This window comes from Coregonus clupeaformis, chromosome 31 (assembly GCF_020615455.1).
Source record: "Coregonus clupeaformis isolate EN_2021a chromosome 31, ASM2061545v1, whole genome shotgun sequence".
NCBI lineage: Eukaryota > Metazoa > Chordata > Actinopteri > Salmoniformes > Salmonidae > Coregonus > Coregonus clupeaformis.
In genome coordinates, this window is record NC_059222.1 from 21,696,842 (window position 1) to 21,711,828 (window position 14,987).

At 41.7% G+C, this 14,987-nt stretch overlaps 1 protein-coding gene across 2 annotated transcripts in view; it reads right to left on the reverse strand.

The window, feature by feature from the left end:
- The window catches only part of LOC121547291 (ATP-dependent RNA helicase DHX8), a 28,539-nt gene that overhangs the window by 13,159 nt on the left and 393 nt on the right, over positions 1-14,987 (reverse strand). The window contains exons 2-15 of one of the 2 annotated variants that reach the window (XM_041858471.2): positions 14,610-14,695; positions 14,449-14,518; positions 14,193-14,281; positions 13,975-14,072; positions 13,538-13,840; positions 13,277-13,421; positions 12,955-13,158; positions 11,045-11,132; positions 1,944-2,041; positions 1,680-1,827; positions 957-1,138; positions 614-808; positions 327-512; positions 31-241 (exon numbers count right to left, since the gene is read on the reverse strand). In XM_041858471.2, coding sequence (XP_041714405.1) covers positions 31-241; positions 327-512; positions 614-808; positions 957-1,138; positions 1,680-1,827; positions 1,944-2,041; positions 11,045-11,132; positions 12,955-13,158; positions 13,277-13,421; positions 13,538-13,840; positions 13,975-14,072; positions 14,193-14,281; positions 14,449-14,518; positions 14,610-14,695 — 2,103 coding nt within the window. Of the gene's footprint in view, positions 1-30; positions 242-326; positions 513-613; positions 809-956; positions 1,139-1,679; positions 1,828-1,943; positions 2,042-7,804; positions 7,846-11,044; positions 11,133-12,954; positions 13,159-13,276; positions 13,422-13,537; positions 13,841-13,974; positions 14,073-14,192; positions 14,282-14,448; positions 14,519-14,609; positions 14,696-14,987 lie in introns of those variants that run through there. The other variant, XM_041858472.2, reaches the window with a different exon arrangement.

Genomic DNA, 14,987 nt, shown 5'->3' on the forward strand with positions numbered 1-14,987 from the left:
GTATGCATTGTAACCGTGTTTGAAACGTACCTGGGGGCTCGGTCAGGTGGATCTGCATGACGGTGATGAGACTAGCGTCCAGGTAGTCTGTCTCAGGCTCTTTGCAGTAGAGCACCTCCACTGGATAGGTACGTCCTGGGATGGTAAAGATGGGCGCCTCGAAGAAGTACTGGGAGAACTTAACAGCATCTAGTGTTGCTGAGGACACAATCAGCTTCATGTCTGGACGTTTCTTCACTGTCTGAAATTGACAGAGAATTCAAATGAATTAACACACAGTCAAGGAAATATTCACACTGTTCTGTTATGAACAAGACCCAGTATACCTTCTTGAGTAGACCAAAGAGCACGTCAGTATGGATAGTCCTCTCGTGGGCCTCGTCAAGCATGATGAGGGTGTACTGACCCATGTCTGGATCTATCAGACATTCCCTCTGCAGCATACCATGTGTCATGTACTTGATCACCGTCTCAGGGCTGGTGCAGTCCTCAAAACGGATTGTGTAGCCCACCTGGTGTGGAAAAGAATTGAGAGGTGAGAGGTCCCTCAAAAAAGGATGTCATTGTCTACAAGCAAATCAAAAGGAATACCAAGGTAAAACTGCTCACTCACCTCCTGGCCCAGACAGCAACCGTACTCTTCAGAGACTCTCTTGGCCACAGACATGGCTGCCACACGACGGGGCTGAGTGCAGCCGATCTTCCCCCGAGCGGTGTAGCCCGCCTCGGCCAGGTACTGGGTGATCTGGGTCGTTTTCCCAGAGCCAGTCTCTCCAACCACAATCAGGATCTGATTATCGTGGACAGCCTGTAATAATGCAAAAGAGAGGTGACCAAAGTCAGATAAAATGTATAATTGAAACGGTTGAAGTAATATTGAAGTAGGGTAACATTAGAAATAAAGCAATGTTGACAACAACTTTATTTCTCCCTATAGGGCAATTACAATTACTGACCTGTATGAGCTGCTCTTTTAGCTTGTAGATGGGCAGGCTCTCTCTCTGCTCCAGGATGGACATCGCTGTCTTCTTGCCATAAGAGGCCTGGTTGCCCCCAAAGGCATGTTTCTTCCACTCCGGGACGCCGTCTGGCATCATGCCGATTCCTCTCATGTTGGCTGCAATCTGCCTTCCATCAACTGTGTAAGAGGGAAGTGTCTTTAATTGAGATGAACTGGCATGATATTTAACCTCCACCCCTTCAGATGACTGGTGAGCCAGCCCGAGTCTAGGGCCCTGGCAGGAACCTTTACACCCATGGAGGACACAGCACACTCTATCCGGCCTGTTAGGATGCTAAAGGAAACCAGATAACTATTTATGTAGTTCTGTCCTTGAGCTGTTCTTGTCTATTAATGTTCAGTATTATATCATGCTTCATGTTTTGTGTGAACCCCATGAAGAGTAGCTGCTGCTTTTGCAACAGCTAATGGAGATCCTAACAAAATACCAAATACCAGAGATCTCCAGCCCTGCTAACCCCGAGGGCTGCTGCTGCTACACTGGAAGATGTCTGATGTTTTGGCTCAGACAGGACTGTGTTTTAATATGCGGTAGTCACCATATGGAGGGCAGAAATGAAAGCATGAGGTGGAAGTCCAGAGGTAAATCGCATTGTTGGAAAGCATACTGTATGTCTGCATCCCTAATGCAATGTTTGTGTGTGGTCCAGGCCCTTACAGTCAGGCAGGGGGTCTACCCAGTGCTTGTTGAGACCGATAGGTATGCAGTCCATCTCAGCCATTCGCTGAGCCTGCTTCACCTCCCTCCTCTCCTTAGCCAAAGCACTCTGCATCATGGCTGCCTGGGACAGCGAGCCATCTGGATTCTGACAGAGGGAAACCGAGAGAAAGGCATTTGTTCACATTACATGGGACAGGATAAAACAGTTCGGTCTAAAAGGTAGGGTGAAAGTAGGGTGGTGCAGAGGAAAATAAAACATACCTTAACAATCTTGACAGGGCTCATGTCCATACTCTGTTTAGTGTGTCCTCTCAGGAACGGAGGCTCATCCTCCACCAGCTCTATCTCCAGGTCCTGGTCTGAATGAAAGAAAATGAGCACTTAGTACACTGCAGTCAATGTATGCTTACTAGGGGTGTGCATCTTCCCTTTCAAAGATGATTCGATACACATCTAGATACATGAGCTCCAATACGATACAGAAAATATACGTTTTAGTTTGAAACAATTCGGTGTGATTCGGTTTGATTAGAGGAGGAAATTGATGCGATACGATTGGATTCGATGCACTAACATTTATTACATGAAGACATTCATGTCAATTCTTTCCCTCCGCCACTAAATGGTGGGCAAATATCGTCATGAATCAATGTAATGTTCTTTCCAGCATAATGGCACTGCAGGTTAGTATAATTTGCAGTCAATCACCTGCATTCTTATGCCACAAAGATCACAGCAGGTAAAAGTCAGGCGATACAATTCCCTTGTATCGTCTAAAGTGTAGCAATTTTACTAATGTAAACCATTCCATCCATACAATGGAGACTTGACTGTTGAATTTATGTGAATTAGTCCTGAACGTGTCCGTTGCCCTATAAGCTTAACGATATAGCCAAAGTTGTGCTTTATAGTATGAGCAAATAGAGCTTACTGGGCAGTGGGGAGATGAGAAAATGTGACAAACATGGCAAAACATTTTCAGTTTAGAGTAAATGGTTCCCGGTGCAAAACCTTTTGCTACGGTGAGCGACTAATGAATACAACCCAGGTTGTTTCATTGGTTGCTGATTCTATTCATCCATAGCAACAAAAGAAATATTCTCTGCCACTTCAAATATATTATAATGTATCAATCTAATGTTCTTTTAAGCATAATATCACTGCAGGTATAATTCTCAGTCAATCACCTGCATTCTGAAGCCACAAAGAACATTGACAAGGTTAATAATAATAATAATATGCCATTTAGCAGACGCTTTTATCCAAAGCGACTTACAGTCATGCGTGCATACATTTTTTTTGTGTATGGGTGGTCCCGGGGATCGAACCCACTACCTTGGCGTTACAAGCGCCTTTTATCAACTAAATTGTAGCAATTTTACTAAATTAACCCATTCTACCCATACAATGGAGACTTGATTTCACAGTTGATGAGAACTTAGGTGTGTGCGTGGGTATGTTATGGGTTATCTGTGGAAGCCTGTATGAGAATGCAGCATGGCTGTGGCTGCATACAGAATGGTATGTTCCCTGACTCAGAGAGAAGACCCAGTCTTAGAATGTAACAGGTAGTAGTGAGGACAGAGGTACGTCTAACCATAACCTTAAGGTGAAACCAACACGGTTCTTATACCAAAAAGCTGAAATATGTTCTTGAAGTTGAACATTTCAAGTAAATGTTTTACGGAGTGAGGTTCTCTTTTCCTCCTGCTCCAACAATGCAGTTGGGCTTGCAAAAATGATTGCTGTCCTTTTTATTAAATTAGCTACCAACTTTGCCTATTCATGTAAAGATGACCGTATACACTGACTGTTTCAAGTGGTAATCAGCAGTTGAAACAATAAAGCGTTTTCCCCACCCGTTTCAGTAAAAAGATGAGGGATAGAGCTGGAGAAATGTAACTACTCAAATTCATGGACAGAGCATTGGATGCAAGGACTGACCATCCATGATATCGAACCTATAGTTTTAATCTTGCTTTGAGGCTATATAGTGTTTGTTTACGCTTACTTTGTTTTCAAGCTTATATTTTGGGTTCTGATGGGGTACAACAGTTGAACTTAGCTCATGAGCCATTCATAAGTTATATTCTTCAAGAATCAATGGGTACATTTCATTAATTCAGAAGTCCAAAAATGGATGAAGCAACTGCAGATTGCCCCATTTAAGGCAAAACTACAAAAAGCTATTTCTGATGGTGAACCTGAGCAATCGAAATCAAATCAAAACCCCAATCAGCAGGTAGCAGAGATAGGCCTACCTTTCGTTGGACAGTGTGCACTCTGCGCAAAGTTGTTATAGGGCTACTGATAGGTATTGAGGTTGCTCGGCATGCAATGACTTGTAGATCAATGACTGTAATATGCAGTTACAGTCGCTAGTGAAAGTCTACTTCCTTTGCACAGTCTTCACATTCTGCTGTCTTAAAATGTAATCTAAAAAGGGATTTCATTAGCTTTTTTCCCTTAACAATCTACACAATCTACTCATTTTCAAAGTTAAAGAAAAGTTATAGAACCTAAAAAATTAAAACGTTTTGATTGCATATGTTTTCACAACCCAGAGTTAATACTTGGTGGAGCCACTTTTGGCAGCCATTACAGCTGTGAATAATTTGAATAATATTCTACCAACTTAGGGCAACAGAAAGTATTCACACCCCTTGACTTTTCCCACATTTTGTTGTGTTACAGCCTGAATTTTAAGTTGATTACATTTTGATTTTTTTTCACTGGCCTACAGACAATACCCCATAATGTCAAAGTGGAATTATGTTTAGAGACATTTTTACAAATTAATTAAAAATGAAAAGCTGAAATATCTTGAGTAAATAAGTATTCAACCCCTTTGTCATGGCAAGCTTAAATAAGTTCAGGAGTAAACTTTTGCTTAACAAGTCACAATAAGTAGCATGAACTTCGTGTGCAATAATAGTGTTTAACATGATTTTTGAATGACTACCTCATCTCTGTACCCCACACATACAATTATCTGTAAGGTCCCTCAGTCGAGCAGTGAATTTCAAACACAGATTCAACCACAAAGACCAGGGAGGTTTTCCAATGCCTCGCAAAGAAGGGCACCGATTGGTAGATGGGTAAAACATAAAAAAGCAGACATTGAATATCCCTTTGAACATGGTGAAGTTATTAATTACACTTTGGATGGTGTATCAATACACCCAGTCACAACAAAGATACAGGTGTCCTTCCTAACTCTGGAAAACGGTTAAAGACCTGGAGAATAAACCCTCCTCCCATTTCCATGTCCCTTAATGTTGATGATGTGGTTGTTACTGATAAGGAGCACATGACTGAGCTCTTTAAATCACCACTTCATTAAGTCAGGATTCCTATTGGACTCAGCCATGCTTCATTGCCCGTCCAACATTTCCTTATCTCCCACCCCTTCTAATGCGACTAGCCCCGATGCCCCTCCCTCTTTTCCCCCTGCCCCGCTACAAAGTTTCTCCCTGCAGGCGGTCACTGAGTCTGAGGTGCTGAAGGAGCTCCTTAAACTTGACCCCAAAAACCATCTGGGTCAGATGGTTTAGATCCTCTCTTCTTTAAGGTTGCAGCCCCTATCATCGCCAAGCCTATCTCTGACCTTTTTAACCTGTCTCTCCTCTCTGGGGAGGTTCCCATTGCTTGGAAAGCAGCCACGGTGCATCCTTTATTTAAAGGGGGAGATCAAGCTGATCCTAACTGTTATAGGCCAATTTCTATTTTGCCCTGTTAATCAAAAGTATTGGAAAAACTTGTCAATAATCAACTGACTGGCTTTCTTGATGTCTATAGTGTTCTCTCTGGTATGCAATCTGGTTTCCGCTCAGGTTATGGATGTGTCACTGCAGCCTTAAAGGTCCTAAATGATGTCACCATTGCCCTTGATTCTATGCAATGTTGTGCTGCTATTTTTATTGACTTGGCCAAAGCCTTTGATACGGTAGACCATTCCATTCTTGTGGGCCGGCTAAGGAGTATTAGTGTCTTTTGAGGGGTCTTTGGCATGGTTTGCAAACTACCACTGCCTGTCACAAAGGGAGTACCCCAAGGCTCGATCCTAGGCCCCACGCTCTTCTCAATATACATCAACAACATAGCTCAGGCAGTAGGAAGCTCTCTCATCCATTTATATGCAGATGATACAGTCTTATACTCAGCTGGCCCCTCCCCGGATTTTGTGTTAAACGCTCTACAGCAAAGTTTTCTTAGTGTCCAATAAGCTTTCTCTGCCTTAACCTTGTTCTGAACACCTCCAAAACAAAGGTTATGTGGTTTGGGAAGAAGAACGCCTTTCTCCCCACCGGCGTGATTACTACCTCTGAGGGTTTGGAGCGTGAGGTAGTCACCTCATACAAGTACTTGGGAGTATGGCTAGATGGTACAGTGTCCTTCTCTCAGCACATATCAAAGCTGCAGGCTAAGGTTCAATCTAGACTTGGTTTCCTCTATCGTAATCACTCCTCTTTCACCCCAGCTGCCAACCTAACCCTGATTCAGTTGACCATCCTACCCATGCTAGATTACGGACACGTAATTTATAGATCGGCAGGTAAGGGTGCTCTCAAGCGGCTAGATGTTCTTTACCATTCGGCCATCAGATTAGCCACCAATGCTCCTTATTGGACACATCACTGCACTCTATACTCCTCTGTAAACTGGTCATCTCTGTATACCCCGTCGCAAGACCCACTGGTTGATGCTAATTTATAAAAACCTCTTAGGCCTCACTCCCCCCTATCTGAGATACCTACTGCAGCCCTCATCCTCCACATACAACACCCGCTCTGCCAGTCACATTCTGTTAAAGGTCCCCAAAGCACACACATCCCTGGGTTGCTCCTCTTTTCAGTTCACTGCAGCTAGCGACTAGAACGAGCTGCAAAAAACACTCAAACTTGACAGTTTCATCACCACCTCTTCATTCAAATACTCAAATCATGGACACTCTTACTGACAGTTGTGGCTACTCCGCGTGATGTATTGTTGTCTCTAACTTCTTGCCTTTGTGCTGTTGTCTGTGCCCAATAATGTTTGTACCATGTCTTGTGCTGTTACCATGTTGTGCTGCTGCCATGTTGTTGTCATGTGGTGCTGCTGCCATGCTGTGTTGTCATGTGTTGGTGCAATGCTATGTTGTTGACTTAAGTCTCTCTTTATGTAGTGTTGTGGTGTCTCTCTTGTCGTGATGTGTGTTTTGTCCTATATTAGTATGTTTAATCCCAGCCCCCGTCCCCGCAGGAGGCCTTTTGCCTTTTGGTAGGCTGTCATTATAAATAAGAATTTGTTCTTAACTGACTTGCCTAGTTAAATAAAGGTTAAATAAATAAAATAAATAACTATGTTGCCGGAGTAGAAGGAAACCGCTCAGTGATTTCATGAGGCCAATGGTGACTTTAAAACAGTTACAGAGTTTAATGGCTGTGATAGAAGAAAACTGTGGATGGATCAACAATTTTTTTTGTATTGTGGCGTAACATTGTAGTTACGCCACAATACTAACCTAAATGACAGAGTTAAAAGGAAGCCTGTACAGAATAAAAAATATTCCAAAACATGCATCCTGTTTGCAACAAGGCATTAAAGTAATACTGCAAAAAATGTGGCAATGCAAATAACTTTTTGTCCTGATTACAAAGTGTTATGTTTGGGGCAAATCCAATACAACACATTACAGAGTACCACTCTCCATATTTTCAAGCATAGTGGTGTCTGCATCATGTTATTGGTATGCTTGTAATCATTAAGGACTAGGGAGTTTTTTTCAAGATAAAAAAAGAAACAGAATAGAGCTAAGCACAGACAAAATACTAAAGGAAAATCTGGTTCAGTCTGCTTTCCACCAGACACTGGAAGATGAATTCACCTTTCAGCAGGACAATACCCTAAAACACAAGGTCAAATCTACACTGGAGTTGCTTACCAAGAAGACAGTGAATGTTCCTGAGTGGCCGAGTTACAGTTTTGACTTAAATTTGCTTGAAGATCTATGGCAAGACTTGAAAATGGTTGTCTAGAATTGATCAACAACCAATTTGACAGAGCTTGAAGAATTTAGAAAATAATAAAAATCGGCAAATGTTACACAATCCAGGTGTGGAAAGCTCTTAGAGACTTACCCAGAAAGACTCACAGCTGTAATCTCTGCCAAAGGTGCTTCTACAATGTATTGACTCAGGGGTGTGAATCAGTGGAGGCTCCTCAGAGGAGAAAGGGGAGGACCATCCTCCTCAGTGAATTTCATAAAAATAAAAATAGTAAACGTTAAAAAGGTTATCCTTTCCAGATAAAAGTATACTAAATATATTCACGTGACCAAATAATTGATTAAAACACACTGTTTTGCAATGAAGGTCTACAGTACAAAATGTGGTGAGTAGTTGACTCAAAGAGAGAGAAAGACAATAGTTGAAAAGTTTTGAATAAATTAATTTCTTCAAAAATGAAGGAGAAGCAAGAGAGAGAGAGCTAGCTATATTTTGTTGTAATTTTTTATTTCACTTTCAATTAGTTAGCTAGCGAACGCAGCTAGCTAGTTTAGCCTACCCAAACACCTGGCTCAAACAGAAAGGGATGCCATGTTAGCTATCTGGCTATGGCTATCCAAGGTAAGCTTTTGGTTTTATTAATTTATTGCCACCGGGGCCTGCCGGAGTAACTGCTAAACTGCATGCTAACTGTACAATGTACTGCATGATTGTAGCAGGTTTACTAACACGTTAGTTCTAGTAGCAATGTTGACTGACGTTAGCTAATATAGTGACAACGATGTAGGATGTGTGTAGCGGTTATGATATGAAGGTTTGGCAAGGTTTTTTCGCATGGTCACAGAAAGCTGATGTGTTGTGCACTGAAGCCCACAAGCGAAGGGAAAAGGTGAGAGGAGAGCGTGTAGATGCAAGAAGGAATTAACGAGCAAAGTTATCATGCTGTTTGTATGTGGCTGGTATGAAAGTGAACTGTGTTTGCGTGTGATCAGGGGTGTATTCATTCTGCCAATTCTGTTGAAAAAAGTTTCTTAAATGGAAGCAAACTGGCAAAATGGGGATAAACATACCTGAATTTGTCAAATTTCTCTCAATTGCAACTGTTGGGCTACTGATTACACCCTAGATCAGCTAGATGCAGTCAAGAGTGAGCAAGGCGGTATTGAACATGTCACTGTCTGTCACTTTGATTAGGCTACTCAAATGTTTCTCTCGACCTATGTATCTACGTTGTAAATGTTCATTCATAGGCTAGGTTGTAGCAACCTCATGATGGGTATAGGAAAAATGTGAGTATCATGTAATAACCTAAACCAATCGAAGTTACATTGAGCTGGGTGAATGGAATATGAATGACAGTCATCCAATATGCTCTAATACAAATAAGGCCATGCGCCCCAAAAATAAATCATCCTCCCTCATCTTAAACGGCACCAACCGCCACTGGGGTGTAAATGGGATATTTAAAAAATAAATAAAAAAAATTCACTTGAAAAAAATAATCGATTTAGAATTTAGGCACTATTTCTGAAGGAACTGATTATCCATTGCTTTTGTCAAAATTGCTCAAGCAGTAAATTTGGTAGGGAATAATTGATGGACAGCAATATTCAAACATTCTCTGATTTTCAAGGAAATTGATGTCAGGACTGCGACTGGACCACTCAACACCTCTTGAAAAGCCATTCTAGTGTGTTTTTGGCATTAAAATGTGTGTAATTGTCCCGGTGAAAAATATAACTATCCCAGGGTTAGGTTTTCAGAAGACTGAGGTGAGTTCTCCTCTAACTTTTTACCTGAGCTTTCATATTTCTTTTGATCCTGAAAAACTCCTAAGTCCCTGCCGGTGACAAGCATACCCATAACATAATGCTGCCTCTACAATACTTAAAAATACAGAGGGTTTCATTCTGTGTTGTGTTGTATTGTATTTGACCCAAATCTTTAATTTTGGCAAACATTTTAATTTCTTTGCAGTGTTGTCTTGCAGTATTACTAGTGCTGAGCGATTAGTGCTTTTTGAGGTCGGTGTGATTATAAAAATATAATCACGGTTTTCGATTTCGATCATTTGGGTTGAATGCTGTAACACAGAATAAAACAATTAATATAAGTCCCATAATGGTAGTGACTGCCCATTACTGCTGATCACTTATTGACCATAATTGATTCACATTACTTTAATAAAATATTGAAGTTGTGTATATTACATTTGTTTTATTTGATGACTTAATAATTTAATTCCAAGTCGTCTCATCTCTATAGAGCTGCTGCCTATGCTGTCTGACAAAATCACTATTTTGTAGTTCTTCAAAAGTAAATAAGGCATACTTTTATGACTGCTGAATACCAACTATCAATCACTTAGATCACGTATTTTCAGGTAGAGATACCTTGCGAAGCAACAGCTGTTCTCTATATCCCCTCATGCGTAGAAACATGACATCGGGTCTCGCCTAACTGCGCATGTGCAGGCCGTCAAATCAAAGGCACTCCTTCGATATAAAGTTGTTTTTGACGGAATTGAAAACGTGTCAGTTTGTCACTTTCACGGGGTTGGAGTAAAAACATGTTCATCTACTTAAGACTTTGGCTCGAATCTAGGTTCTGCCTTAATATTTCGAGAAAATCAACAACTAAGGAGGAATATTTCACTTCTCTCATTGACTTGTCAAACCCCAAATCCCAGGCTGGACTTCTTGGTCTGCTTCACAAGCTTTCCTGGAGGTCTCACGATGTTGCGCCTCTGGGTTTATAAACACTTTGCAATGCGCGCATTGAGCTCACAGAAAAACCGCGAACAAAATGGAATTCAAATAATTGAACCGACGTCGGTCATTTAGTTGTTTCAAAGCCACAAAATAACTGACATTTTAGTTAATCGTTAAGCACTAAGTATTACTTAACGGCCTTATTGGAAACAGAATGGGGGATTTTAAGTGTATTTTTTTAACACAGGATTCCTTCTTTTACATGTTTCTTACAAGCCAGTAATGTGGAGTGAATGCAATGTTGTTGATCTTCTGTATTTACAATTATTGTGGTGGCAGCATCATGTTATGGGTATGCTGGTCACCGGCAGGGACTAGGGAGTTTGTCAAAAACGTACACAGTTTGGGGACACACCCCAAAAGATGAGAAGTGTTTTCATAAGGTAGAAAGAAAGTAAAATGAGTAAAAACGTTAGCGAACCGGCGGTTGTAACTTTGAATAGATTTTCTGACCGATTCATGCTACATTTGGATCGGTTTGGGGTCGCTGACCGATGCATCTTAAACATTTGAACCGGATTCCGATCTGTATCGATAAATCATTACACCCCTAATGCTTTCAGTAGATCACTGCAACAAAAAAAACATGCTCATATTTTACCTTCTTCATCATCAATTTTTGGGAGGATACCGGTCTCCTCGTCAAAGTCAGGGAACTCCTCTTTAGAAAGAACATTAGCAGCAATCATCTGAGGACAGGAAAAAGACCATGAAATAATAATAATAATAATAAGCCATTTAGCAGACGCTTTTATCCAAAGCGACTTGCAGTCATGCGTGCATACATTTTTAGGTATGGGTGGTCCCGGGGATCGAACCCACTACCCTGGCGTTACAAGCGCCATGCTCTACCAATTGAGCTACAGAGGACCACAGATCAACATCACAGGAATAAAATGAGCCAAGATGTCTTGATGAACCCTACATGTGTACACATACAGTACCAGTCAAAGGTTTGGACGCACCTACTCATTCCAGGGTTTTTCTTTATTTTTACTATTTTCTACATTGTAGAATAATAGTGAAGACATCAAAACTATGAAATAACACATATGGAATCATGTAGTAACCAAAAAAGTGTTAAACAAATCAAAATATATTTTATATTTGAGATTCTTCAAAGTAGCCACCCTTTGCTTTGATGACAGCTTTGCACACTCTTGGCATTCTCTCAACCAGCTTCATGAGGTAGTCACCTGGAATGCACAACAGGTGTGCCTTCTTAAAAGTTAATATGTGGAATTTATTTCCTTCTTAATGCATTTGAGCCAATCAGTTGTGTTGTGACAAGGTAGGGTTGGTATACAGAAGGTAGCCCTATTTGGTAAAAGACCAAGTTCATATTATGGCAAGAACAGCTCAAATAAGTAAAGAGAAACGACAGTTCATCATTACTTTAAGACATGAAGGTCAGTCAATCCGAAAAATGTCAAGAACTTTGAACGTTTCTTCAAGTGCATTCGCAAAAACCATCAAGCGCTATGATGAAACTGGCTCTCATGAGGACCGCCACAGGAAAGGAAGACCCAGAGTTACCTCTGGTGCAGAGGATAAGTTCATTAGAGTTACCAGCCTCAGAAATTGCAGCCCAAATAAGTGCTTCACAGAGTTCAAGTAACAGACACATCTCAACATCAACTGTTCAGAGGAGACTGTGTGAATCAGGCCTTCATGGTCGAATTGCTGCAAATAAACCATTACTAAAGGACACCAATAAGAAGAAGAGACTTGCTTGGGCCAAGAAACATGAGCAATGGACATTAAACCGGTGGAAATCTGTCCTTTGGTCTGATGAGTCCAAAGTTGAGATTTTTGGTTCCAACCGCCGTGTCTTTGTGAGACGCAGAGTAGGTGAACGGATGATCTCCGCATGTGTGGTTCTCACCGTGAAGCACAGAGGAGGTGGTGTGGTTGTGCTTTGCTGGTGACACTGTCTGTGATTTATTTAGAATTGAAGGCACACTTAACCAGCATGGCTACCACAGCATTCTGCAGCGGTACGCCATCCCATCTGGTTTGCGCTTAGTGGGACTATCATTTGTTTTTCAACAGGACAATGACCCAACACACCTCCAGGCTGTGTAAGGGCTATTTGACCAAGAAGGAGAGTGATGGAGTGCTGCATCAGATGACCTGGCCTCCACAATCCCCCGACCTCAACCCAATTGAGATGGTTTGGGATGAGTTGGACCGCAGAGTGAAGGAAAAGCAGCCAACAAGTGCTCAGCATGTGGGAACTCCTTCAAGACTGTTGGAAAAGCATTCCAGGTGAAGCTGGTTGAAAGAATGCCAAGAGTGTGGAAAGCTGTCATCAAGGCAAAGGGTGGCTACTTTGAAGAATCTAAAATATATTTAGATTTCTTTAACACTTTTTTGGTTACTACATGATTCCATATGTGTTATGTCATAGTTTTGATGTCTTCACTATTATTCTACAATGTAGAAAATAGTAAAAATAAAGAAAAACCCTTGAATGAGTAGGTGTGTTCAAACTTTTGACTGGTACTGTACCTGGTTGATCTCCCACTTCTCAAGGTCTGATATCTTGGTCAGTCTCTTGCGCTCCAGTGTGTCATCCTCCAACTCAGGGGCGTGGCCCAGGTTGAGGTCAGTTGGGCGGTCGGGGTTCCTCATGATTTTCTCCTCCCCACCATCAGGGCCCTGGTTCCTCCTCCTGTTGGGGTTCAGGTCCTCCCCAGTTTCCTGGTCTACATCCTGGCAACCAAGAGCAGAGTATTAGTTTCAATTATAATTTAATTTAGCTTCATGTCTTCAATGCTTACCAAAGGGCATTAGGCTTTGAGTTCATTCCTGCTCTGTGTTGCTGTCTTACCTTCATGCTGAGACTGGTCTTGGAGCCAGTGAAGGACAGCACCTTGATCTTGACCCTTTGACCTTTCTGGACCACATCAGCCACATTGGCAACACGTCCCTCTTTGCGTAGCTCAGAGACGTGGACCAAGCCCTCCCAGCGTTTCCTACAATGAAAAACAAAAAAGGCTTTCAACATTGGTTTTTCAAAACATTGGCTCACCTACAGAGACAGAACGTGTTGGATACATGCTTTCGATATTTTCCAATTCTCTTTACTGACCTCAGTCCCTCCAGCTGCACAAAGCAGCCAAACTGCAGGATGCTGGTGACTTTGCCGTTGAAGATGTCCCCAACAGCAGGTTCTTCTGGTGGGGGCCGGTCCACGTGTTTGTCCTTAAAGCGGTCAGAACCAACCTCAATGTCTCGATCCCTGGAGGGGCTAGGACTGCGGTCACTCCAGCGGGAAACGCGTTTTCGACCGCGTTTGAAGTCCCTCTCGTGGTCGCAAGACGGAGAGCGTGAGCGTCTCTTCCGGTCTCTGTCTTGGCTCCGACTTCTGCTGCGCTGCCGTTTGTTGTCCAACCTAAAACAAGAGCCATATAAATTAAGTTGCCCTAATAGATAAGACCTATTTTTCATCCAATTCAGGGTTTTGCTATTCATAGTGCACCAGTAAAACTTTCTTGCAAACCCTGTGAATTATCTAAATGTCCTTACCTGCTAGTTGAGTTTGTTCCACTGACACTGGGCATGAACATCTCCAATTCTTTCATGGCGGCATCTGCTACCTTCACATCATCGTCTTCTAGCGGAACCTGTGGGTGTTGTTAGAGAGCATTGGTCTACTGACAACCATATGCTGTGTGTGGGGAGTGGGATATAATAGCAGTGCCTTGTCTAGCCACTGTGTATGTACTCATTTCTGAGAAACTTACGGGAGCTGGATTGTCTGGCCTGCACAATCCAGGAAACATCTCCTTCAGTTTGTCCTTCTCACTCTTCTGTTTGACCACAGGCTCTGAGACTACCACCAGAAAATTAAGAGATTCAGCATGTCATTTTGAAACAGTTTAAATAATCACATAGAGTATGTCAAATTGTATACCAGCATTGTATAAATCATATTTGAATGTAAGATATCAGCTGCATTCAACACTAACCAGGGTTATATACAGTATATGATCAACTAACCTTTGCTGGTAGATGCTTTTGATGGCCGCATAGTTTGAATAAGTCTGAGCAAATTGCTGATGAGAGAATCCTATGAAAGAGTGAAAGTGGATTCAAAATCAGAAAGTGTATTGATTGGCGGGGCTAATTTTAAACATATCAAACAGCTACATCACACTTACTGTGAAGTCTGCTCCATTTTTCAGCAACAGTGATTTGAAGCCATCAAATGTTGGTTGCTTTTCAGCAAGGCAGATGACAAACTCAGCTAAAAGAGACGGCAAGAATAGTCAACTTCACTGTGTAATTCAGATAATTTGAGGTAGCCTACTGTTTCTCTTTTGATACTAGCTATACCGCTATCATTAAATAACGGATTAGCAGCAAATGCTTTATTCTTGTTTTGCCATGAATGCTCAAATGAAACTAAACTAGCTAGCTTTTATGGAATTCAGGGAAATGTGAAATACAGTAACGTTACTGCCAAATACTTCAACATGTAAAATAATGTTATGGGGTCCACACCACCCACCACACTTTCAAGCCAAAGTAGCCATCTA